This window comes from Lepidochelys kempii, chromosome 11 (assembly GCF_965140285.1).
Source record: "Lepidochelys kempii isolate rLepKem1 chromosome 11, rLepKem1.hap1, whole genome shotgun sequence".
In the NCBI taxonomy this organism is placed as follows: Eukaryota; Metazoa; Chordata; order Testudines; family Cheloniidae; genus Lepidochelys; species Lepidochelys kempii.
In genome coordinates, this window is record NC_136390.1 from 14,804,938 (window position 1) to 14,832,058 (window position 27,121).

The following is a 27,121-nucleotide window of genomic DNA, read 5'->3' on the forward strand; positions in this document are numbered from 1 at the left end:
TTAGGTCTTACTGGAACTTGAAAGTCAATGGGATTTATGTGCTTAATAGCTTTCCTGAATAGGGATGAGCTTGAGCATGTCCTTACGTGTTTTACTGAATTGGGGCCTGAATCAGCACCCTGTTCTGTGACTGAGAACAGCCATGGAACAAAGGCCCTGATCCTGCTGATACCTGCTTACCTGATTGGCTTTAAGCACACAAGTAGTCCCCTGGGCTTCAGTGGGACTGCTTATATGAGTAAAGATCAGCACAAGCGTAAGTGTTTGTGGGAGTGGGACATCGCTCTCAATGGGCCCCCATTACCAGTCATATGACTGGGTGCAGATTCAGTAACTAGCATTGTCAAAACCAAATCCTTGCTGCTTCACTAATCAAGGCAATTAGTTCTGTTAGCTCAATTTATTGTGTCCTACTGGGATTGTGTTTTACAGTACTGTGAAAAGAAAATCTGGCTCTTCGAGCAATTAATACATATAATACATCACTGCCAGATATGAGTTATAGGTCGTTCTTATGTCCAATAGTCTTCTCATATTTCTTCCTTTTCGTTGACACTTGTGAGGTATGGAGCTTTCCCATTTATGAGATAAACCCTATAACTCAACAGAGGCAATGGCAAATTCCCTGCCTTTCTCTATTATAAAGGAATGGAAGAACAGAAGCCATAGGGTCATATTTCAATGTTACATTTCTTCTGTTCTGAAAGAAGGCAGCAGGACCTTGACTATTACAGTAGAACGATGATTAATAATCTAGAAAATAAGAACTGATTCAAGTCAGACCAAAATGTATCACATGTAAAATCGAATGTACTAGATATTACAGAACAGGATCTTTCCTCATGTGCGTGTACTAGAAGAGGAAGTTGAGGGTATTATCAAACACAGCTCATTGAAGCATTAACAACTTCCCAATTTCCGGAAACCTCTATTTAAATCCCAAATTAAAGGGTGATTTGCAATGACCTTCCCCTGATGGAGTTGCTGTTCTCCCCCAGCTTTGTTAATCTTCATCATTCTTGCCAGGTGTGACGTGTCCATAAGCCCAGGAAGAGATTTTGAGAACAGTTTTTGCCTTTGGCATGTACCATATTGTGCCAAGAGATAGGAGTTTAATAATAATTTTTTAAAGGTGGTTGCATCTACAAGGCCTCCCTCCACCCTTCTTAACTTTGAATTCCTCCCCTGTTTCAAAGTGTACAGGTCATGTACTCTCAATATACTTACTGCACATTCCCAGTAAATTTAGACTTATATGAAGTTTATTTGCCACGCAGGGTTTCCTCCTTCCTTTGCTATAAGATGGTGTTTTTGTTTAAGATGATAAATAACTGGATTCTACAGTCCTGCACCTCTCCTTTCTGTGAGCATGTGAAAGAGTGGGTTTATCACAAGGTTGGGGGAGCCGCCTTTTTAAAATCTTGACAGAATGTTGCTGTGAAGCATATGTTTTTCCACCACCTTTTTTAAAGGCTGTTTGTACCAAATTAGGTTTGTTCTTACTAAGGTGTGAGAGATTCCTCTAATGTGAGTATACCAGATGGTGCCCACTTCAAACACAGAAGTATTGTTTGCATTAGGAAAGCTTCTTTGCTGTTTCTTAACAAGGAAGGATAATTATACAAGTGACAGAACTAAAAGAATTGGATAAGTGTAGTGTCAAAAACACCTCTTTAAAAAAAATACATAAAGGATTGCTCTTTGCAGAGAGCAGTCAGTGCTGGTACTGATAAGTGATTACACAGTGAGAGAGCTGTTAAATCTGAATATTGGTCAGTTTTGCGTGGGTAAAAATGTGTCCATGTCTACAATCTTTAAATTAGATGCCAATGTGCACCATATAAATTCAGTTGGAATAACATAAAAATAATCATACTAATAGCTCAGTTTGATTAATGACTGTGTCACTGAAAGACTGTATAGGTGTGTTTTGTTTTTGGTTTGGGTTTTTTTATACTGGAACCTGAAATGTATGAAGGCAAGGAGAAATGAAAAGCTTAAGGATAAAATTATCACAGATTATATTGAACTGTGGTGAAAGTGCACAACACGCCAGCACTAATGTTAGAGTTCTTCTGATTGAACCTGCTTGAATGCTTCACTTGGTTTAGTTTATTACGAATGTGTTATTTGTAAGGCTACGTTTTAGTCACAGCTATTTTTAGTAAAAGTCATGGACTGTTCATGGGCAGTAAACAAAAATTCACGGCCTATGACCTGTCCATGACTTGTACTGTATACCCCTGACTAAATCTTGGGGACGGGGGCGACCCGAGGGAGTGCTGGGGGCTGTCAATCAATTAAAAAAATTAATCGCAATTACTCGAGTGATTAAAAAAAATTAATCACACTGTTAAACAATAATAGAATATCATTTATTTAAATATTTTGGATGTTCTCTACATTTTCAAATATATTGATTTCATTACAACACAGAATACAAACTATACAGTAGTTCACTTTATATTTATTTTTTATTTCAAATATTTGCACCATAAAGAAACAAAAGAAATTGTGTTTTTTCAGTTCACCTAATACAAGTACCGTAGTGCAATCTCTTTATCTTGAAAGTTGAACTTACAAATGTAGAATTATGTACAAAAAATAACTGCACTCAAAACCTAAAACAATGTAAAACTTTAGAGCTCATAAGTCCACACAGTCCCATTTCTTGTTCAGCCAATAGCTCAGACAAATGACTGTTTACATTTGCAGGAGATAATGCTGTCCACTTCTTGATTACAGTGAAGTTCTCACTGAAGGTGAGAACAGGCGTTTGCATGGCACTGTTGTAGGTGGTGTCACAGGATATTTACGTGCCAGATGCACTAAAGATTCATTTGTTCCTTCATGCTTCAACCACCGTTCCAGAGGACGTGTCCATGCTGATGATGGGTTCTGCTCAATAACAATCCAAGGCAGTGCGGACTGACGCATGTTCATTTTCACCATCATGGTTCAGATGCCACGCGCAGAAGGTTGATTTTCTTTTTTGATGGTTTGAGTTCTGTAGTTTCTGCATCAGAGTTTTAAGACTTCTGAAAGCATGCTCTGCACCTCATCGCTCTCAGATATTGGAAGGCACTTCGGATTCTTAAACCTTGTGTCGAGAGCTGTAGTTATCTTTAGAAATCTTACATTGGTACCTTCTTTGCGTTTTGCGAGATCTGCAGCGGAAGTGTTCTTAAAATGAACAACATGTGCTGAGTCATAATCTGAGACTGCTATAACATGAAATATATGGCAGAATGTGAGTAAAACAGAGCTGGAGATACACAATTCTGCCCCAAGGAGTTCAGTCACAAATTTAATTAACACATTTTTTTTTAACGAGTGTCATCACCATGGAAGCATGTCCTCTGGAATGGTGGCCAAAGCATGAAGGGGCATATGAATGTTTAGCATATCTGGCATGTAAAAAAACCTTGCAATGCAGGCTACAAAAGTCCCATGCAAACTCCTGTTTTCACTTTCTAGTGACATTGTAAATAAGAAGTGGGGTAACATTTTATCTCCTGTAAATGTAAACAAACGTGTTTGTCTTAGTGATTGGCTGAACAAGAAGTAGGACTGAGTGGACTTGTAGGCTCTAAAGTTTTGCATTGTTTTGTTTTTGAGTGCAGTTATGTAACAAAAAAAATCTACATTTTGTAAGTTGCACTTTCATGATAAAGAGATTGCACTGCAGTACTTGTAGGAGGTGAATTGAAAAATATTTCTTTATCATTTTTACAGTGCAAATATTTGTAATAAAATATAAAGTGAGCAGTGTACATGTTGTATTCTGTGTTGTAACTGGAATCAATATATTTGAAAATGTAGAAAAATGTCCAAAATATTTCAATTATTCTGTTTAACAGTGCAATTAAAACTGTGATTAATCAGTTAATTTTTTAAGTTAATCATGTGAGTTAACTATGATTAATCTACAGCCCTAAACAGAATACAAAGTTTTCCACCTGTAGTGCATTGGCTTTGATTGTGAACAAAAATTGATTTGTTGTTGATTATTTGTATGGCCCGAAGAGTGTGTTAATTGCTGATTTGAAGATGACCTTCCTGTTGTGAAGAGGTTAAAATTTAAACATCACCATCACTGGTCATTCAACAGTCTGCATGTAATGAGTTGTTGGTCTCAAGCTAACTCCAAACGGAAATTGGGCACAAACATACATCTCAGCGTGTGATTTTGTCCCTTTGAGTCAGGGTGGAAACATGAAATGTGTGAGGAGGAGTGAGGCAGTCATGTTGGGAAGAATCTTTCATTGCCGCTAGCTATGCTGCAACTAATTGTGGACAAATAGACTATTTCTATCTACAGAACTGTCAATCTGGCACATTTTATTAACATTAAATTCATGCAGAGCCCCAGCAGAACCCACAAAATCACATTTTTAAACCCTCCCAGCTTCTTGCACTCGTGTTCAAATAGCAAGTACAAAAAAAGTCTTGTGTCAAACCCTGTGCCCTTTATATTCCTGAAGAGATGATGATGTTATGAGAAAATGGAATCTAAGAGGCCTCTCGACTGAAAATGCATATATATATGGACATTTAGTTCCAAAGGATGGGTTTTATTTATGCCAAAGTTCTGCCCCTGCAGCCCATTAACCTAGTAACATCTCCATCTTTAAAATTTTCTGTGCAGACCAGGTTTACATTTGTCAAAATTATTCTCTAATTCCCAGTACCTTGTTTTCAAGAACATTAGATAGGATTTGTAAGTGCTCAGCAGCTCTCAGACTCAGTACCAGTTGTAGGGACAAAAAATGGAATTATGCTAACTTCTTAACCACAGCTGCTACTTGTGTACAACAAAAAAGCTCTTAAGGGGTAAGGGAACTTTTCAGCTCTTAACCTTCATGAGATGCTCTAATGAGGATCCACTTACTATGGGTACTCCATCAGATTGTACCTTTGGTTGTTCCTTGTCTTGGGAGAAAATAAACTATGGTCCTTGTCAAGTTGGAGCCAATTATAAGATTTAAAATAAAACTGTCTTGGCTCTGATGCTGTCCAGTACGAGTGCAAATGTATGACAGGCTTCTAGAACTCCTTCCCCTCAGGTCAGTGATTAAATACCAGATAGCAGCTAGTTGGACATGACCACTGTCTGCTATCCAAAGCCATTAGCTGCGCTCTCATTGCGTTTCACCATCTTAGGTCACTCTGCATGATAAATAATGTTCAATGAATTAAAATGGGACAGAAGATTGTGGCAATCATGGCAAAAGTCCATATCTGAATCCAGTCATCAGCAGAAGGAATTTGCATGTCCTTGTGCTGAGGTAGTTCGAGATTCTAAGAAGTCATTGTAGCCCTCGTTCACCAGAGCTTCCACAGTCTTGCAGAACTTTCACGGTAATGGGCCAGCTAATCAAACCCAACTGCCTTTGTCTGGATAAGCTCTGAGACAAACTAAAAACAGCACAGTCACTTGTGAAAGCGTAGAAATGAGATAAACCTGGCTCTAAAAGTCACTGAATTCAAGCTCTCAGGGACCCATGCGGGGGAGGAAATTTAAAGAGCTTTGGACCTTGCTTGATCACCCTACTTGACAAACTGCAGTGGCAGCTCACAGAGCAGCACTTACTAGCATGATTTCAGACTCAAATTCCCCGCCTCATGAAAGCATGAGTTAAACTATTTTTTCCAGCTCAATGGACACAATACCAGAGAGGAGGAGATAATAGTACTGCCATCAGCCAGAGCTGAGCTGGATGGGTCAGTCTGTCACATGCAGGCTCTGAAAGCTGTGGTGGCAATCTCTAACCATTTACAACTGAAACCGTTGCACCTCTGATTAGTGAAAAACAGTTGGGAATAATTAGGCCACTCCTTTAAGAGAGAGTCTATACTGCCTGTAAGAAGGTCTGTCTATAGGCTTGGCAGAATTAGATTTAATATCAGTGTTTATTTTTAAGCATTTTAATAGATTTTTATTTATTTGAATTTTCTCAGTTGGGAGAAATTGCGGGGTGTGACAGACAATAGTTGACAGTAGATATTGAGATTCAATAACTTAGCGTCATCACCTTTAAAACACCAATTGTCAACACATGCCAAAAAAGTAAATATCCATAAATCAAATAAGTTTTCAAGCAGCATTTTTCTTACTCTGTCTGTAAATTTCAGTTATCATTGATGGAAATATTTGTGAGCTGGGGATGGTGTGTATCAAATCAGTGTTTAATGACATTTACCAATAAAAATTTAATCCTTCCAAGCCTGTCTACCATCTACCCTAAAGCGCACATAGCTTCCTGAGCATGGAATGGTCAGTTGCTCCTTCCTAAACTACAGTTGCTATAAAAGTGATAGTGTAGTCGTCAGCCAATGGTAGTGTACTTACTACCGTAATATGTGGTGTTCTCCTTACAGTGTGGGGCTCCAACCTGGATAAGACACGGGGATGGTGTTCCTCCTCCTTATGCCTGATTTCCTATGGGCTAGGGACAAAGATTCATATATTCATTGATTAAGGATGGAAGGGATCATTACATCATCTTTCATCTAGTTATTTTTCCTGTATTGAACCCCGTAACCTGTGCTTGATTAAAGCATATTTTCCAGAAAGGCAACCAGTCGTGATATGAAGATTTCAATAAGTGGAGAATCTACCACTTTTCTTGGTAGTTTGTTTCAAATGTCCTTTGGACACACTTATTTATGAAATGGTGCTGACTGACCCACTTAAAGGATTTTGCAGGAGAGAAGAGTCCTCCTAAGGGGATTTAATCCTCGCTTTTCAGATCCCTGCTCCTTCAGTTATAGGACATGCTGCTACTGGAGATCAGACTGAGTTACAGCCATCTTTAGCGCATGATGCAAAACTCGTGCTTTTCTGAAGACTTTCTTCTCATACTAAGAGAAACAGTAACCTAAGCTGCGTGTTCTCTGGCAAACTGAGATTGCATCAATTCATATTAGCAACTGTAAAATTGAGAGAGAAGCTAAGAGCTGGGTTTCTCCTGCAAGGGACTTGTTACCCTGAAGGTCATGTAATGGTACCTGAGTATGTGCTTTTTAGCATAGGGGAGGCAGCATGGCTAGAGTGCTCATGCTCTTGGTAAGCCTTATCTGGGATAACAAACTCTTGAGGGCTGTTGCAGCCAGCTTAAATTAGAGCAGCTCTGAGGCTTACAAGTAGTTGTCAACAAAGACAAAATGATCATTAATGCTGGTAGTGGGATATGCTTTTGTGGTGGGTAATCATGCTGTTGTTTTGTGTTTAATATAATTTCCCCCCCCCCCCCTTATATAGCTTAGAGTTGCTATATCTGATTTAAAGATGTCATCTGCAAGGACTGAATGTGGGAAGCTCTGGATATGAAAACAACAGCCTCTACTACTTAAGATGAAGTACCATCACGAAAGTCTGAGAGTCGTACCATTGACTTCAGAGGGTGCAGGATTTCACCCTAGCTGCCATAGTTGGGAGTCAGTAGCTGACTCATATCTCTGTGTGGCCTCTCCACTAGGGAAGACAGTGACACTATGGTAGCCTGAGTTACACAATCATACCCAATATGCTTTTCCTTTAAGTTGATAGGACTTTTATACAAAATAATTTTTTCTCTTGGTTGTTTTAATCTTTAAGGACTTCAACTCATAGTATTAGGTGTGATCCAATTAAGCTGAATGTATCATAGGCAGTCACAGGTCACAATTTCCCCAATTATTTTCTTTCAGGACCTTAGGGCTTTGACCTCAGTACACTCTTCTTTCATGTTCTTTCTATATCTTTGTTTTATACATCAACATTGCACATTGGGAACAGCTTCCTTTAAATCCGTTACAACAGTCTATGTGAAACCAAAATAAGCCATCCGGCCTATAGTATTCTGGGTACAGGTAGCACCAGTTGAAACTGATTGTTTTATCATGCACACCCAGTATTTCCACAGTTGCCTCAAAAAAAGATACTGAAGCTTGGACATCAGGAACTTTACAGAAAGATAGATCAAAATCTTTTCTAAGAATAGATACGTATGAGTACTAGACTGAAATATAAGGAGAACTGCAGAATTCTTAGTACCCGGGGCACAGTTTGCAAATTGACTCATTGACGGCTGATTCACCAGTGTATCCTCATTGATTTTTTTTTTTCAGTGTAGTTATATTGGTGTAAAACTAGAGTTGCACAGTGGTCAGTCAGGTTCATTGTGTTGAGATCTCTGTCTCCTGATACTGATGCCGCTGTTTGCAGAGTCAATACTTGGCTGAAATTTAGAGCAGCATGAAGGCTGCTCTTTCCTACCCTGTTTACTAACAGCTTCAAAGTACCAAAACAGCAGGTGTGGTTATCACAACAAAGGTTGGCAAACTGTAAGTCAGGGATCTCAAACTCTAATCAGCACGAGGGCCACATGAGGACTAATACATTGGCCCGAGCACTGAAATCTTTTCATACAATGATACAAAAGTGTAGTAAAAAATGAAGAGCAATATAGTGTGGTATTAAAAGTCAATGTATTAACTTTTTAAAAACTGTAATGCGAAGAGGGGTTTTAATAAAATATAAACACTCAGTAATGCACCTCACTCAAAAGGCAAAACGTGCATTTACTTTTAGAATTACTTTGGTTAAAGTCCCCCCACCCCTCGCCTCCGGCCCTGTCCCCACTCTGCCCCTTCCATGAGGCCCTGCCCCACCTCTTCCCACCCCTTCCCCAAAATTCCCACCCCAACTCCGCCCTCTCCCTGCCCCTATTCCAACCCCTTCTCCAAATCCCTGCCCCGACCCCGCCTCTTCTCCACCTCCTCCCTTGAGCGTGCCGCGTCCCCCCTCCTGGAAAGCCTTAAGCACCGCCAAACAGCTGTTTGGTGGCGGGAAGCATTGGGAGGTAGGCGGAGGAGCGGGGACACGGTGCGCTTGGGAGTACGGGGGAGTGAGGGGAGCTTGGTTGCTGGTGGAATCGATGCCTATGGCGGGCCACAGGAAATAACTCTGCGGACTGTGTATTTGAGACCCCTGCTAGAAGTCAAATAAAGGCACCGTTTATAGAACTGTATGCTGCATTGATTCTCTTTAGGTTCATCCTCCAAAAGTGTGTGCATAGTGGCCACTAATATTGAGGTGTTAGGTATGCACCAGTCACAGGGAAGATAGATGCCATTCACTACCTCAGTTTCCTCTCTTTTATTAGAAATATGTTCCAGAAAGTCTGATATCTGCAGCCCATTCATTTTCCAGCGCTTTAAGAGCAAGATCCAATGTGCATATATTTTGTACCACTCAGGAATTTTTTATTTTCTTCTGATAGAAACCATTCAGCTTGTTTTCATAATTATACATATTTTAGCAAACCATTATTTTCCACCCACATGGGGCATATCAGGAGTGTTCTCCAACTGTTGGGTTTAGGAACAAAGATACCTAACTGCTGCTAAGCCTGAATTTTCTACAGAGAAGCAGTGTGTGAATTATTTGCTTCTTCTCTCCCTAAGAAACTGCTCGATCTAACGGTTTAATTCTATTTCTTCTACCCTTGGAGGGTTTACAGTAGTAATATAGCTGTGTGAAAGAGAAAGTACCTCATTACGAAGGAGAGAACTCATTGCCTCCATTTCTATCCTCTTTCCCATACAAAATCCTTTTCCCTCTGAAAAAGGGGAGACAGGTTCATAAAATCTGTAAACAAATTTTTTTCTGGGATTGTTAGGTTTCAAGTTACAATGGATTCTTGATCATTATTTACTTACTGTATTTTACCGACATAATGTGTTTTTTAAGTATGGACTTTTTTTGTTCAAGCTTCAAGTACTGTACTGCAAAATCAGGCCAGTCCCAGTATTTTCATAACGAATCCATTTGGGGCAATGGTGCAGTCACAAAAGATGTAGAGAGAGGATACAGGAGTGAGAATGCATTGGTCCTATATCTGCATGGAGTGGGATATACACAGGATAGTAAAAAGTTGATGTGACCCCTTCATGCCACTCAGTTGCTACATGTATTGTTTGAGATAGTGGGACAAATATTGAGAAATCACTGGGAAACTACAGAGAGATGGCTTTTTAGAAAAAATGATCCAAATGAAGTGTGAAGTCTGATGGGGAAGGAGCCAAGAGTTAACAAGGGGTGTTTGTGGATTGGAAAGTAGTAGTGGCTGATGACAACCCAGGTGTAGGGGTCAGGCAAGAGCCTGAATACTTGTGAATAAAGAGAACCTTTTGTGATTGGACGGCACAGGTCGGGGGGGGGGGTAATGAAACCTATGTGTAATAAACAAAAGGGAATAAAATCAGGGAAGAATGTGCAAGCTCTTTTAATTCCTTTAAGATTTATACAATTCACAACAATAAATTTTACAATTCATTAATCACCTGTCAGTAGACTTTCTCAACTTTTGCATATCAGTTTATTTATAAATATTTCTATGGTGCTGATCACCCTCAAAACTGGCATCACAATTCAGTTATATCAAACACAAACTTCCTTTTTAAACAGTAGAGCAGTGATACTCTGACCTCATTGGTTCAGGAGCCAAATTTAGTGATCAACATTACCTAAAAGAGACACAGTAGCGTGAATTCATTGTTTCATTTATTATAGTACTAGTCATATTTTAACAGTATGACAGGAAATAATTTTTATTTTTTTAACTATATATATGTTATATATAATTATTCTCACAGCAAATATGTTAATAACTTAGTGCAAGTTGATAACCTAAGTGGTTAATAACATAGTAAAAGCATCCTGGTTGGTTGTTAATTTAATTAAATCACAAAAAGAAAAGGAGTACTTGTGGAACCTTAGAGACTAACACATTTATTTTGTTCATAATTTATTTTGTTAATCAGATTCATCCGATGAAGTGAGTTGTAGCTCACGAAAGCTTATGCTCAAATTGGTTAGTCTCTAAGGTGCCACAAGTCCTCCTTTTCTTTTTGCGGATACATACTAACACGGCTGCTACTCTGAAACCTGTCAATTAAATGACAGTGTTTTAATATTATGTGCTACAAAGAGCCACAGGAGAGACATTAAAGAGCCACTTAAGGCTTGCAAGCCACAGTCTGAGTATCGCTATAGTAGAGTAAGGAGTTGCATTATCTTCTAGAACGTGTGTGTAAAATATCACTCTGTTAAAAACAGATATCCATTTACATTTCAAAGAGGTAATCAGTTATCAAGTTACTTTGCCTTTAGAACATCATTTTTACCTCACCTCTCTTCTTAGACATCCATACTTATCCACTTTCTCTCTCTCTCTCTCTCTCTCTCTCTCCTTTTTTCTCCCTTCCTCCACTCCTTTCCTTTTGATCCTAGCTTACTTTACATTCACGTAAATACTTTAGTAACTCACCGAAACTCAATAATGAATGAGATATTGTAAACATATTTTACTGTTTTGTTGTTTTTTCATTCATATATAAAGTGATTTTTTTCCAAGTCAGCTTTTGTTAATGCATAGGTTATACATGCTTCCTTTTTCTTAAATTGTTTTTGAAAGAAATAGGATTGAGAGAGTAAATCTAATCCCATTTTCTAAAAGTATAAAATTGTGCACTCATTAAATTTACTTAGGGTGAGGAAATTGTGTGCAGAACATTTGAAATACAGAATAGCTTTCACGTTGCCATGGGTATTACTTCAGTTGGATAGCTGTTGGGTAGAAGGACAAGCTCTCTGGAGGCTATTACCACGTGCTTATACTGCACCTAACACACTGAGACCTTAATCTGAGTTGGGATTTCGGGGGGTTATGATATTACAAATGATACCAAATTTTTATTTTGGTGCCTGGAAAAGTAGGCATTACCATCCGTATTTTTCATGACAATTTGCAACTGAAGTCCTTGTATATACAGCCTGCTGAAAGTGTATGGTGAGCAGTACAGCTTAAGATCTGCCCTCATTCAGGAAAGCATCCCTGTTCTGAAAGGTTGCTTAAGCACAAGCATGTGCCTATTCCTCATGGAAGTCAATGGGATTTAGCACGTACTTAAGTGCTGTTCTGGGTCAGGGCCTTAGTGTGGAAAGCATTAAAACTGAGTTTCTTTCTCAGGAATCAGACTGTTGCATGGCGCAATAAAGGCAGTTACAGCTGCAAATAAAACAAAGTAGAATTTCCCTTAATTACTAGGAGAAATCAATGCAGATAAGATAGCATTGAAGGCCAAATGGGTTGCAGCAATTGTTTTTCTTCATTCTTCTTTGAGAGCTGGCTATGTAGTTGGTTTTTTTCCCACTAGACACTCAGGAGCAAATCAAAACAAAAACATGGTCTCTAAGCTTTTTGAAGTTGATATGCTCTTTATTGTGTGTGCATAACACACGTGATTCTTCAGAAGGATTCTTTTTTTAAAAAAAACCTTGTGAATATTTTCCCTATTCAAAAAAACAACAGGTTGTGACTTGTGAAACACAGCCCATTAGTGTGTGCTGAGTAAATATTTTAGTAAGGGAACTGATTCTGCTTGCTAAAAAGCATTTTAACAATTTACTTAAAACATGCCTGTTTAATAATATCCTTAAAAAATGTATGTTAGTTACAGAGAAAAAATAATATCCAATAATAAAACTACCAAAGTCTAACTTCCTTGTAGTAAAGAGTCTCAGCTGAAATTGTTACATGATTTTGTTTACAAGTGATTTTTCTCCCTTCATTTGTATTTTGAAAATTATTTCTACAATGACTTTTAAATTACAACAGTATGGCTTATGCCCCTTTGATTTCTAGAGCTCTTGCAAGGTGATGAGTTGCCAATTATTTAACAACTTATATTTTAGACAGAGAACAAAAATAGGACTTCAGGAGAAACAGAACATTCTCTCCTGATGCATCATGTAATCAAGGGCAAAAGATAATCAGACAGGAGAGACAATAAGGAAGAAATTAAGCATTCTGTCTTAAAAGGCAAAGGTTTATTATGCAATGTAGCTTAGAATAAATGACAGCAGGAAACTTTTGACAGTGCTAGTCTGGATTAAGAATTTTGTGTTTTACGAAGGCTGTATTGATTGTATTACTTCATAAATCGCACCTGTCTGTGCAGTATTAGCAAGATTTGGGCTAAAAGAAAGTAAAAGGTAAATTGATGCTTGTGGTGATAAGCATTGTTTACTATATCTTGTTCTGTTGGCACCTATCCTTAGTGTTTGAACTGTACTAGGACTCCCAACACTGTAGTCCAAGCAAAACCATAATTAACAATTTATTGTTTTAAAAACAGTGGTTCTTCTAAATTTTCATGGAAGATCCGATTACCGTGAATTTCTTAGAGAAGTCAAGTGTCTTTCAAAGATAAGGGGTGAAAAGACAATGCATGTGAGCCATTATGCTGTCCATTTTGAGAGAACCATAACTCAGGAGAAAGTATTGAAGACCAAAGTTGTCAAGGTAGCGTATAGTTTGTATAACGCTCTGCCAGACAAGGGGTGTGAATCAACTTAAATAGATGTGTAGAAATAGACAATGTAAGTGGGTCAGTTTTGTAGTGGCCTGATCTTCCATAAGTGCTGAGCATCCACAGCTCCGAGGTGAAGTTGGTGGGCATCTGCAGGTACTCAGCCCCACTGAATATTAAAAAATAAGCTTCTAGGATGCTGTCTTCTGTTTAATGTTAAAACGTAATATCTAAATTTTGGACACTGCCTTAGCTGGCAATAAAACAGAATTTTAAGAATCTGTTCTTGAAGTTAGGTGTGAATGAGAACTTCACCAGCTTGTCTTGACAGATGTAGGCAGAAAAGAGTGTGGTGCCTTTATGGAAAAACTCTTGACAACTGAATAGATATAGCCTGAGACACTAGATTTCCAGCTAGGATTAACTCCAAAATCTTAAACATTTGTAGGAAATGATCTTGAATTCTGCTTGCAGATGTGGTTGTCCCATCTAAAAAAAGATGTATTGGAATTGGAAAAGGTTCAGAAAAGGGCAACAAAAATTATTAGTGGTACGGAATGGCTTCCGTATGAGGAGAGATTAATAAGTCTGGGACTTTCAAGCTTGGAAAAGAGACGACTAAGGGGAGATATCATTAAGGTCTATAAAATCATGACTGATATGGAGAAAGCAAATAAGGAAGTATTTACTTCTTCTCATAACACAAGAACTAGTGGTCACCAAATGAAATTAATAGGCAGCAGGTTTAAAACAAACGGAAGTATTGCTTCAGACAATGCACGGTCAACCTGTGGAACTCATTGCCAGAGGATGTTGTGAAGGCCAAGACTATAACAGGGTTCAAAAAAGGACTACATAAATTAATGGAGGATAGGTCCATCAATGGCTATTAGCCAGAATGGGCAGGGATGGTGTCCCTAGTCTCTGTTTGCCAGAAGCTGGGAATGGGTGACAGGACATGGATCACTTGATGATTACCTGTTCTGTTCATTCCTTCTGGGGCACCTGGCATTGGCCATGGTCGGAAGACAGGATACTGGGCAAGATGGACCTTTTGGTCTGACCTAGTATGGCTGTTCTTATGTCCTTATGTAAATGTTCTGTCTTTTAGTACTCATTTCCTTGGTCTTTACCACCTGGTCATCCATATGTCTAGTAGTCATGTTCCATAGAACAGCTACATTTTGGGAAATGTGTTCCTTTCGAAATATTAAGAGTATTAGGTATTAATTATGTCTGGCCAGCCTTGAAACACTGCCATGAAACTTTATTAGTAACTCTGAAAGAGAACCTAATTTCCCATCCTCATCACGATGATATAAAAAGTAATAATCTACCCAGCATAAACAATTATTACAGTTTTGTACAACGTACATGTAAGGTGTCAATGGAAAAGTTAGTCTACCAAATATGATTATCCTGGTTAAATTCATGTATCATCTCTGAATCTAAAGTTATGAATATTGGCCATGGACTTGTATCTTATACATGTGGTATTCCTTGGTAATGCCCAGCAGATAAGATTTACGTCAAGGCTAGATAGCTTTGCGTTAATGGCCAAAGACACTTACCTCTTACACACAGTGAGCCATAGAAGAAACTCATTCACACCAGATAAGTCTTCCTGCAGATGCCTCAGCTTCCAAGCGGCCTCTGGGTACCCCCTGTGGGTCATCAAGCCATATAAGGACATGTGATAGGCTCATGTGACCCTGGACTCCATCTTATGCCAGTAACTTTCCACAAAGTAGGCTGTGAGATTTGTTTGAGACAGTAAATTTCCAGACACATGGCAAAGGATATAAAAGATCCCGCTGCAATTTCCATTTTGCCTTTTTCATGCCCTAGTTCTCTGGACTATGGATTTATTACTAAAAGGAGCATGCTGAACTATGGACCGAGGACCTTCCAATCCTTTGGAAGTTACCAGAGAGACTTTATAAGCGAGCAGTTTATACCATCACTGCTACAAACCTCATATAAGAACTTTGCAATTATCTGTTAACCATTATATATTCTTTTATTCTTTCTCTTAATATTAAACTGTTAGTTTCTAATTACTAAAAGATTGGTCTGATCATGATTATTGAATAAGATCTGAGTTATCAGCCACATAACCAGGACAATATATCTCTTGAAATTAAATGGACCCAATATTTGATTAAACTGGTTTTCAGTAACTACTCATCATAGAGTCCAGTGTCTGGGCAGTGAGACAAGGGCTGCATGCTTAAGCAGACTGCATCGTTAACTTTCTGTTAACCTGTCTGAGAGAGAAGTTTACTTTTGTTTTTCGGTTGGTGTGATCTTATGATAGAATAGCCTCCAGTTTGCGGTGAGTCTACCCTATTCTCTGCAGTTTGTTCTGAATTTGGTATTCCCAGCCGTGACCCACTGAGGCCCAGTGACAACTTCCAAAGGAAGAGAGCCAGAGAATTTGAAAATGTTTTAAGTAAAAAAATTCAGTTAGGAGTGTACTCAGGATATAAGTAAACTGGGGAGCAATAGTCATCTTGATGATTTTTTTTTTTTTTTTTTTTTACTCTTCCCTACCAGGGGTGGGGGGGAAGGGAGGAAGGCACCAGTTGTTGGTGGCCTTCTGAATTCATCGTAACTCCCAAACTGAAACCTTTTTCTTGCAGACTAGCTACATATATCCCCAGCACGTATTTGGTACCTAATGGCTTTCAGATGAAGAGGAAGAAAGAGTGTTTTGAGGGCTAAAGACTGTTGCCAGTTTATCCTAGAACTAGAACAAAATGGGAAAAAAAATCATGATTGACAATATGTGGGATACGTAACTCTGAATTCACTCTGAAATAATCCAATAGCCCGTCAGTATACAGGGACTATCTAGAGCATGTTTCACGCATTTTGATGCTAGCTCTGTTTTAATAGATACAGGGTCATGAAAATCTTTGGCAGTTGCATTCCTGTGGTGTAAACTGGATATATCTCCACTCCCCAAGGGCCAAACATAAAGAGTTGACACAACATCTAAATGGGCAGTACTGATGCCCCAGGAGCACGGCTTAGTCAGCCAGAGCTAACAAGGATTCAGGGCTCCCTACAAAAGTTTCTGTCATCAAACAGATCTCCTTTGGAGTCCTGTGACACAGTCAGTCTACCATCCTTGTTGAAACTCTGGGCAGGGCAGAAACTATAGTACTGCCTGCACTCCTCAGGCATTGCTTTCTTGACGTTGTACGTTGGACTCATACTTCACACTGGTGTTTGCCAGCTTTGTTCAGTTTAGTCCTTTTGCATCTACTGTTACAAAACATTCTTGAATCAAAAACCCACGTAACATTCATACCAAGTTCTTAATCTCATAAAGGCTTTTTGGTTTACTGCCTTCTTGATCAACTTTTTTGGGGAGTGGAGGGGTATCAAATTTGTAAATATCTTCTGTATATTTAGTTAATCACAATGTCATCAACATGGTATGTTGCAAACAGCAGAAACTAGATTAATGAGGGCAAATACATCCCTTGCTTCCTGGGGAAACACAATATTGCTACTGGTGCAATACAGATAGAATTCAGTACAATTAGTTGCTGCTATATTGCCCTCCATCTTGAGTTTCTTCATGAGACAAGAGACCATGCTAGCTGCTTTTTCTGTGATATAAACCTCCTTACTGATTGATACATCTTTGGGCAATAATTGTAAAACAACCTATTAGGCAAATGGATTTAGTTCCCTTCTTTTAATTGCAGTTTTTCATTGTGTTTTAAGTTGGTAAGTTATTGTTTCTAAGTATGAGCTCTCATTAAAGAAAGTAAACAAATTAAAGTCAGCTTGGAACAGAATTTTAAATGATCCACCAAAAATATTTTATTGAGAGTTCTTGCTATACTATGCTGGAGAGCTAAAAAAGAAAGGGGTAGAGTGGTAAATGTAGCTTCCATTTTCTAGCAATTCATTGATCCAGTGCTTTCTACATAATTAAACTAAACGGCATTATGTGAAGGTTACATGTCATATGGGTGTTCTAGCAAGTCTAGCACACTTTAATTGTATGTTTTAAGAACAAAGTTTCTTTTCTCTGGCAATCTAAAAGGAAAGTTAAAGTTACAAAAAGTCTTCATCTGTTATGTGCCACTCCTCTCCGGAGAGCGGACAATTTTCTAGTGTTTGATAAATGTCTGTAACATTTAATACTGATATAGAGTAGGTTAGAGTGCCTTGGATGTTGTTTGAACCCATTAGAAAGCTAGTGTTTTCAATAAGTTGCTTTATAAGGTACTTTTCCCATTGGACTTGGTTTAAGCAATAGCCAAGACACTAATAGATTCTGTTCTGTAATATAACTTATGTCTGTACCACCTGGTCCTCTTGTTCAGTTTTGAGTGTTGAACACAGGGAATAAGTCTGTATTTGAGGGATTGGGGTGGGGTGAGATGGACTTGATGCCTCAAATTGGTTTCTTTCATCTCTCCATTATCTGATTATATGACTGAACTCCTCATCAACCCTTAGGAGTGGTCCTTATGGGTAAGGTTTGACTCCATTTGGTAATGCAGTTTTGGGAACTTTGCACTGTTTCTTGTGCTGCACGTTGTCTTTGGGGAAGGGGTCTTTTGCACCTGGGGTTAACAACCCCCATAACCCTTCAAAGTCACTAAATTCACCAAGGAAAGAGAATCTGGACAGAATGAATACATTGTGGATTGAACTCACAATACTGCTCGGTTTTTTATACTTATATCAAATACATTTTTATAGCTTGATTTAGCTTTAGACTTCAGCTGGTATATGATCAGTAAATGCCATAGCACACACTATCTTACTTTAAAAGACTGAAGAGATTCTGATGATTAATGGAGAGAGGATATTCAGCAGAACAATGTAGATTGTTCTCTCTGGTAACTGTCATAAATAGTCATTTGTGTTCTGTAGCTGAGCCACTAAAGGGGATTATAGTCAACACTGGTGTTGCTGCCGCAAAGTCATTGGTTAAAATGAAGTTCAGCTTCAGCTATTTGTATTCAGGTGCACAAAAGCTACAGTCTAGATTTTCACTGAGAATTATTCATATATGCATCCTAACTGAAGGCTGAATGAAAAAGTAACATTGATAGTTACTGGCTTTATGAACATTGCAGATTCTATTGAGGAATAAATTAAGAGCTCTGTCTAAAGTGGTAATGAATTATGGTTGTGTAGAATTGATAAGTCTAGTCTTGCACAAATCACATGCTGGCAAGATATCAAAAGCCTGAATAGATAAACATGAAAAAGATGCTAAAATTGAAAGCTAAAAAACCTGTTATAAATGTATATTGAACAGGAATAAGCCATAAATTGAAACAGCCGAGTTCAGGAACTTAATACATCAGTTTCTTTTTTTTTCATCTTAAAACTGGGAATCGATGTGGCTGATGCTAACAGCATATTTTTTCCTTAGTTCTAAATGAAAAGTGTTTTATTAAGTCAATCTCTGTAGAACAAAGCTTATATAGTTTGATTGTAAATATCTTATTTAGAACTGTTGTTCACTTTTGGTAATAGAGACAAGCAACAAATTATAGGTGTGGTTTTTTATATTAGGCTTTCACCATCACAAGATGTGCATAACTCAGATGTATGTTACAAGTTTTATGTAAAACTGTGATAAACATACCAGTTATAAAGCTGTTTACCAAGTCAAATAATGTCTGTCTGTTCATCGTTTCCTAATTTGAATGTCTAGTTAGATGAAACCACAGCAAAACACTTAAAAATAGTTGTTATAGACATGGTTACCTAAATTTGTTTTTATTTTTCACACAAAAAAATGCAGTCCTGTTCAGTATGTGAGACACATTGAGTAGAATGAATCTGTCTGAATAAAAAAAAAATAAATTTTACTCCTCATTTGTCAGAAGGGCATGTCCAGCTAAAACACAAAGATTACAGATGACCAGGGCTTCAAGCAAGTGCTGTCAGGACAGAAAAGTTGGATTTCTAATAAGTTGTGGGAGAAGCAGCAATGTCACTTGGTGAAATCCTATGCAGGGGGAAAAGGTAGCCAGACTGGCAAGACCAAGACTGGGAAGATGGTAGTGGTGCACTATGACTCTTTGGGTTCAACCCAGACCGGTAGGGGGTTGTGTTACCACCTGCCCTGCAGTTCTGGGTGCCTTTGATGCTATGTTGCTCTGGCATGCAGCTCTGACACCAACAACCAGCATACAAGCATGTAGGTCATACCCTGACTTCCACTGCCCAGTTACTTTTTGCAGAGTGACCCCAACAACCTCCCAATCCCAAATTTCCTTTAGATAGACAGTATACTGCAGCTTATTAATTTAAGTGGGGTTAACAATTACTCTGATTTTAGTCACAGCCCTGAAATGGTTTATAGTAAAAGTAAAACAAGTTTATTTAACAAAAGGAGATAGGATTAAGTGATACCAAGTATAAGGGCAAAAGATAGAAAGGGTTATAAGCAAACAAAGGTAAAAATATCCTTCCAAGACTAGAACTTATTTTCAGCAAGTTAGTCTTTTGCCTAAGCAGGTTCTCTAAACTTAGTTCCCAGAGACTTCAATCCCTGTGGTTGAAGGATCCAACTTTCTGTGATTTTTTTTAAAGAGCTCTGGCCCCTTTAATCCCCTTTAGTCTTTATGCACCCCCCCTTATGTCACCCTATATTTCATTGTCTCTTTTAGAAGAGGCAGGAAGGCTTCCTGCTGTTTTTCCCTTCTAGTGGACTTCCCATCCCCTTGCTGACTTGAGTGCAAATGGGGCTTCCATTATTTTGATTCATAATGCTTAATTTACATTGGAGACAGGTGGGTAGCTTCTGTTTCTGCCTATGGTTAGTCAGAGACCATTAAAGCATAATCAGTGAGAATTCCTAATCACCAGTGTCTCACAGGCTTTCGTAAGACCTTACTCTATACACTATTATAATACAATAATATTGTATTCAGTCAGCTGATTCAGCTGCTTATCATGTGAGATTCAGACCCTCCCCCATTTATAGTTAAGAATTATTGCCCTAATTTCCTTAAGCAGAAGGAACTTAGTTCAGATTTCTTTCATGAGACAAAACTCCCAGAAGAGTAAATATGGGAGGCAAATTTTCTCTCATCCTGCTCTCTATGGGCTCTGTGCTATCACTGTAACTAGTACCCTGAGACCCTAATCCCTGTTGGGGCTTCTGGGGGCTATGAGTTTACAAATGATAGCAGATTTTTGGCTTGTGCCCAGAAAATTAGGTATTACCATCCTTATTATCCATGAGAGTTTGCAACTTAAGTTCACAGAACCCACAGAAAGTAGGGTGAGAGAACAACATTTGCCTTCCATATTTAGTCTTGTAGGAATTTTGTCACATTAAAGAAATCTGAACAAAATTCCATCTGATTAAATAAATTAGGACAATAATTCTTTCCCTAGCAGTATAGATCTATTCTTTACCTCAGGAAAATCATGTGGTTTTTAAATATAGTTGATATTTTTAGAATCTAGGGAAAATGCCTAGTATTTTTCAGTTGTTCCTCTGCAGGTTCTGGTTTGCATTTCAATTTAATAGTGATATTTTAAAAAATTGTTCTGTTAGTCATTAACTGTGTGACGTCTGCACTTCTTATTGCAGTCCTCAGATCTTAGGCTCCAGCTCAGTCATGTGACCCGTTTAAATTCAATATATTGATATAGAAGAAGTCATTGGGGCTTATGAATGTGCTTAAATGCTTTGCTGAGTTGAGGTCTTAATCGCAGTGATTGAACTATTCATTGCATTCCATTGATCATAATACTCTTCCAAAGTTTAATCTGACTATTTATTTGTTGATGTAACTTTTCCTCATGCATTACTTGTCCATTTGTCTTTCATTGTGTGTAGAAATTAAACCAGTATTTTGGAATGCATTACATTTACAATTGGCAAGGGAATGTTATTGGCCCAACTAACTGAAAAAACAGTGTCATGATGCACTCTTCTTTTGTTGTTTCACAGCATTTTCCCATGTAGAAGAAATGTACGATATATGGCTTTAAGTATGAGTTGTTGGAATGAGATGCCTGAGATTAACTCAGGCATCTCCTCTTTCAAAAGAGACATAAATATATCTAGTCACAAAACTGCTTTTCTGTGTGAATTATGTAGAAAAGAAAAAAAGGGAGGGGAGGGGAAAAGAAAACTTCTATCTCTCCTTTGTCTAAAATTAAGCTGTTAATGAAGACTTGTCTATGTAATCTGTCAAGGGCAGATCTCGGAAGCAAGTACATGTCAAAAGAGTATGAAGTTCTCCCAATAATATTTTACCTATATATATTTCAGTAGCTACCAAATAAGGTTATTATTGGGAATGGTCTGTGATAGCGTCCTCATGCCTTTGACAGACTTCATAAATTAGCCCCTAAATGAGTGGAAAGTGGGTTGTTTTGCTGATATGTCAAAAGTTGATTGGAATGAGAAGGGAGCCTGAAGTAGATGAAGCAGTTAAAAATCTTTGTCATGATGAAATAGATAAGGGGAGATTTTCAAAGGCACCAATGGTCATTAGATGCATAACACTCAGTGAGGTGCCTAATTGCCATTTTTTGCCTTTGGAAAAACTCCTCTTAATCTATTGTAGATATACTCTCCCATTATAAATATTACTGCTGGTAAAGAATTTTTCAGTCAATCTATCCCTTAGTCTATAGGCAGTAGGAATCTGGATCCAAGTTGCTGTAGTCATTATCTCTCTAGAAGACTATTGGAAATGCAATCTCGATTGAATAAATAACCAAGGCTCTAGGTTCACAGGAATGGAGAGGCTTGAGAAGAAAATTAACTGATCGAGGATGTGGTTTCAGTATAGGGATAGGCCTGAACCAATATTTCAGATCCAAACCCCTAAAGCTTGACTGTGTTCATCTTCAAGCTTTAGGGTGCATAAAGCCAGGCTACACTGGGAAACTATCCCATTCCTAACAGTGGCTTTTCAGCAAGAGGAGTTTGAAAATTTTTCCCATTTTTTTTCCCATGCATCTTTTACCAACTTTTTGTTTCGGCCACACCACCCTTGAACTGCTGTTAAGAACAGTTGTACTGCTGTAGCAGGCTCATCCCTTTACAGTGTAAGTTCAAATGTTAACATCTCTTGTGTTAAGCTGTATTATTTTAGCTCATTACTATAGAATACTGTAGTGTTTTAGAAAGGCTTTTCAAGAAGACTTAATCCACCTTCATTCCAACTCTTAAAATATATGCACATCCCTGCATCCATTATACAATTCACCTGTACAGTTGCCTACTGACCTCAGTGGAAGCCACGTGCAATGATGAAGCCAGCATAGTGGGAGTAAATTACCCCACATCTGCTTGCTGTGGGGTTCTTACACTTTCCTAAGAGTAGCTGGTGTTGGTTACTCTTGGAGACAGATATTGGACTAGGTAGACCATAATTCGTATCCACTGTGTCTGTTCCTGTGTTCCTATGTCCCTGTAAAGCAAATGCTGGCTATGTGCAATTCAACCCTCTGTTGTTTTTTGTTGTTTTTTTATTTATTTTCAGCAATCAGAGCTTTCTTCTGAGGAGCGTCCAGAAAGACTCGGAGCTGCCCAGCAGCACCGAAGGAAAGTGGCATCTCTAAAGAAGCAAATCTTGCAGAAAACCAAACTTTTGGAAGAGGTAGGATTTGTGTTGGTAACAAAGAAAAAGCATTGGTAAATGTATTTGACCACAATGCTTTTGCCATTCAGAAAATATTTGAAAATTACACTCTACCAGTAACTTGTCATGCTGAACATTAGTTAAGTATGTTTTAATGTCTCGTTTGCATATTTATTACTAAGACAGTTATGCAACTATTATAGTAAAGAATAGGATACCCTTGTGAATGTGCTGCTGCGTGCAAAAGTTCCTTTCATATGTAAACTGAAAACCTCTAACAGAAATACTTCCTAGTTCTTTTTTCTCCACCTTCGCTGTTGGGGTGTGGCATTGAAATGGTGACAACCAGTATGTTCAAGTAACAGTTGTAGTGGTCATTCAGAGATGCTTGATGAACGCTCAGCTTCTCATGTGTCTACTCTTCTCAGCCCACATCTGTACACCAGCGTAAGGGTCATTCAGAGTCTGGCTCGGTAAAATCTCAGTTGTTTGCTGTACATCTTGAAGACTTATGTGTAGGGGGTTCAGCACCTTTTATGGGTAAATCTATGGTAAAGTTCTCAATGGAGCATAGTTTTTTGAATATAGCTCAGTTATCTGAATCTAACATTAAATGAACACAAGGTTAGGACTGAGTTATGGAATAAAACTCATACATACATATATGTATGCATTGACAATTGGAAGTACTAATTAAAGTTAATCTTAAATTAGGAAGCAGGAAAAACGTTAATTTACTTCCCCCTTCCCAACCAAAAAAGAAGTTAGATTGAAGCTTTTTGACTAGCTTACAAATTTTTGTAAAGAAAATTGGGTTATTTTACTTAGAAAACTTTAACAAGATAGCTAATTAAAAATGTTAGTAAATGTTAGATTGGATCTCATAATGGAACACACAACTGGATTAATTTATTTTTCTGTCAAAGCTAATGCAGTTCCACATCCTCATTGCCTTCTGGCCTACCCTGTCTGTCATAAACTGTTTGCACTTTAATAGGTATCCCAGTTTATTTAAAACTAGCACTGTATCTACACTTTAAAAGTCCTATAATTTATTTTCATCATACTTCCTGGATATTCTTATGCTATTCTAACATTTACTGGATCAAGTGTGTGTGTGGTGTATGTGGGTTTTGTCTGTGTCTGTGTGTGTAATCATATTGTAGCCTGAAAAAGCCATTAACTTTTTCCGCACTTCACTCTCAAAGTAAGAAAAACCAAACAGATGAAATGCTTTTAAAGTAGCAAAATGTGGGTGCTATATCAGTTTCAAAGGCAGAGAGAGATCAGAACACCAGACCCCTTTGCCTTTGCCTGTGGATTAGGAGAGGTGTTCTGGGGGATCATCTCAAGGTGATTTTTGGGGGGAGCGAGAGGGGAGGAGGAGTCACATGCTCCAGCATAAGTTGAAGTGGTCTTGGGACTTCTCTAACCTACTTCTGCTGACACTGGCTGGAGACAGTATATGACAGCTGGAGCACACCGTGCTCTAGCCCTGCTGCTTCTCTGTCCTCTGTCTACTGCAGGGGTGGGCAAACTTTTTGGCCCAAGAGCCCCATCTAGGTGGGGAAATTGTATGCAGGGCCATGAATGTAGGGCTGGGGCAGGGGGTTGGGGTGCGGGAGGGAGTTTGGGCTGCGGGAAGGGGCTCAGGGCAAGGGTGCCAGGAGGGGGCTATGGGCAGGAAGTTGGGATGCTGGAAGGGTCTGGGGTGCAGCAGGGGGCTCAAGACATGAGGTTAGGATGCTAAGGGCAGGGGGTGTGGAGTGCAGGAGGGATTCGGGGTGCAGCCTCTGGCCCGGTGCTGGTTACCTCGAGCGGCTTGGGTGGCGGTGGTGCACAGCGGGGCTAAAGCAGGCTCCCTTCCTGCCCTGGTCCCGCACCGCTCCCGGAAGCAGCCAACATATCCAGCAGTGGTTCCTGAGGGTGGGGTGGGGCAGGCGGCTCCACTGCACGCTGCCTTTGCCTGCGGGTACCACCCCTGAAACTCTCCTTGGCCGCGGTTCCTCATTCCTGGCCAATGGGAGCTGCAGGGGGTGGGGTCTGCAGGTGAGAGCAGCGCATGGAGCCCTCTGCCCCCCCCTTCCCCAGGGGCCGCAGGGACATGGTGTGGCTGCTTCTGGGAGCAGCGCGGGGCCAGGGCAGGTAGGGAGCCTGCCTCAGCCCCGCAGGCCAGATTGAAAGCTCTGACCAGCTGTAGTTTGCCCTCCCCTGCTCTACTGGGCACAGATGAGAAGGGGGGGAGCTCCCATAGGTGCTGGATCTGTGCCAGCTGAGCACAGTCTATGCTAAGGGAATTCTCAGATGGACAGATTTGGTAGCTTTTCAGCCGCTGTGCTGCTCCAGTGGCACATGGACCGGAAAGCAGGAGAGTCTGGCTCTGTATTTTTCTCCTCCCTCCTGCCCTTTTTAAAAAAAAAATTTTTTTTTTTGTTAATTACATGTTTAAGTGTTAAACGTGTACCTGTCACTTGCTCCTGTGCCAATAAGCGTGAGCACGATATTCAGAAGAATCCTATTGGAACACATGGTCCATTTCTTCCACAGTACTAAACAATTGTGTGAGCATAGGACCAGTAGTACAGAAATAGTTCTTTCATCTGGTGTATATTATATGTGTTGACTTTTCTCCCTTTACTTTCGTTTCTGAGCCATTCCCCTTGTTCTCCTTGTTGTGTGAAAGCCCCACACAAACAACAACAGGGAAGAGGAAAAACAAATTTAAAACATATGAAAATGTGCTTGTGAAACGAGTAATGCCACTTTGCAGAACTTTGTATCCCTAATGTTATGCTTCTGCATATTCTGGAGTAATACTGTTGACTCTCTAGTTTGTAAGATAGTTTCCTTATAAGCCCAAATGTAGCCCCTCTTTTAACTTTACAGTAAAGCTATTTTCTTTAATTTCTTGTTACCTCTGGCCAGTGGAGAACTTTGTTTTTCCTTGGGAAGTTTGAGTGGGAAGAGGCTTTAAAGTTAATTGATTGCAGTGTTTTCGAGAGCCGAATTTTAGGTTTCACGTTTTGAAGTTTTGGTCCCAATACTGCAATAAGCTTGGTTCATAGTTCAAAAACTGCTTAGTTTAAAACATTTAAATTTTGTTTTATATGTTAATCCTTAGTGAGAACTGGCAAACAGGCATAAAGGTTAAATTCTAATTTTGGAGTTTTTGGAACTCTTAATTCTGAATCCTCAGGAACACCATGAAAGACTTTGCTAATATTATAAATCCTATATGAAGTCTTGCAAAAACTAGCAGTTGAGTGAATGGAGTGTTTAGATCCACAACTTTTAGTTTATCAACAACAAACCAAAAACTAGAAAAAAAGGGGGGGCAGGGGAGAGCAGAATTCTTTAGATTCATCAATAACTGACCAAGGCAACTATGTGATCTTTTTATTGCATCATTTGTGTTCCCGTTTTCTGACCTCAATTCTATTTCTGCTGTCACTGTTTGTAGTGTTATGCGTAAACACAGATTGAAGGGGATAGATTTTTTTCAAAGGTATATGACCACCTAACTGCCATTGAAATCAGTGGGAATTAGGCACCTGAATTTCTTTTAAAAAAACTGGGCCTAAAGACAAGGACTTATTATTATTTACCTGTAAAGCACTTGTGGAAGAAAAAAACTACTAAGGTCCTTTAACCTAAATCTCCCTATTGCAGAATAACTGTATGTGCTAAGGAAGGATGAGAAAAGGTCATATAAGTATGAGGGATGCCATGACAGCAGGGGGGGTTTCTAAAAGCCTCTGACTATCCAGCCAGTTCCACTTGAAAACTGACCACAATATTGCAATATATAACCCATGGCCTACAGTCAACCACACTTGGCCTATTATTTAACCTCAAAGCTTGCTTAAACTAGAAAAGTTGTTTATTGATGTAATATGTATGATATTATCCTTATAAGGCATAATTGGTAGGGTGTGTTGGAAAAGTATGTATACAGAAGTGTATTGTTCAAAATGCCACTGAAAACCCTATATAAGTTTGTTGAAGTGTATGGAAAACAGAGCAGCTCCTGGCTAGCTGTCTCTCCCTGCATGCTTCTATTACAATAAAGGAGTCTCAGGCTGTTCTGATCCAAACACAACACGTGGTTAATTTTCCACCTCACGCTATATATCTCTGTTTCATATGTTATCAGAGGAGCTTGTAAA

General features: G+C 39.0%; 1 protein-coding gene across 2 annotated transcripts in view; it reads left to right on the plus strand.

The window, feature by feature from the left end:
- CCDC93 (CCC complex scaffolding subunit CCDC93) overlaps window positions 1–27,121 on the plus strand; it is a 103,543-nt gene that overhangs the window by 44,617 nt on the left and 31,805 nt on the right. For both annotated transcript variants that reach the window (XM_073305251.2, XM_073305252.2), the window contains one exon: window positions 22,857–22,973. In XM_073305251.2, the coding sequence (XP_073161352.1) occupies window positions 22,857–22,973 (117 nt within the window). The remainder of the gene's footprint in view (window positions 1–22,856; window positions 22,974–27,121) is intronic.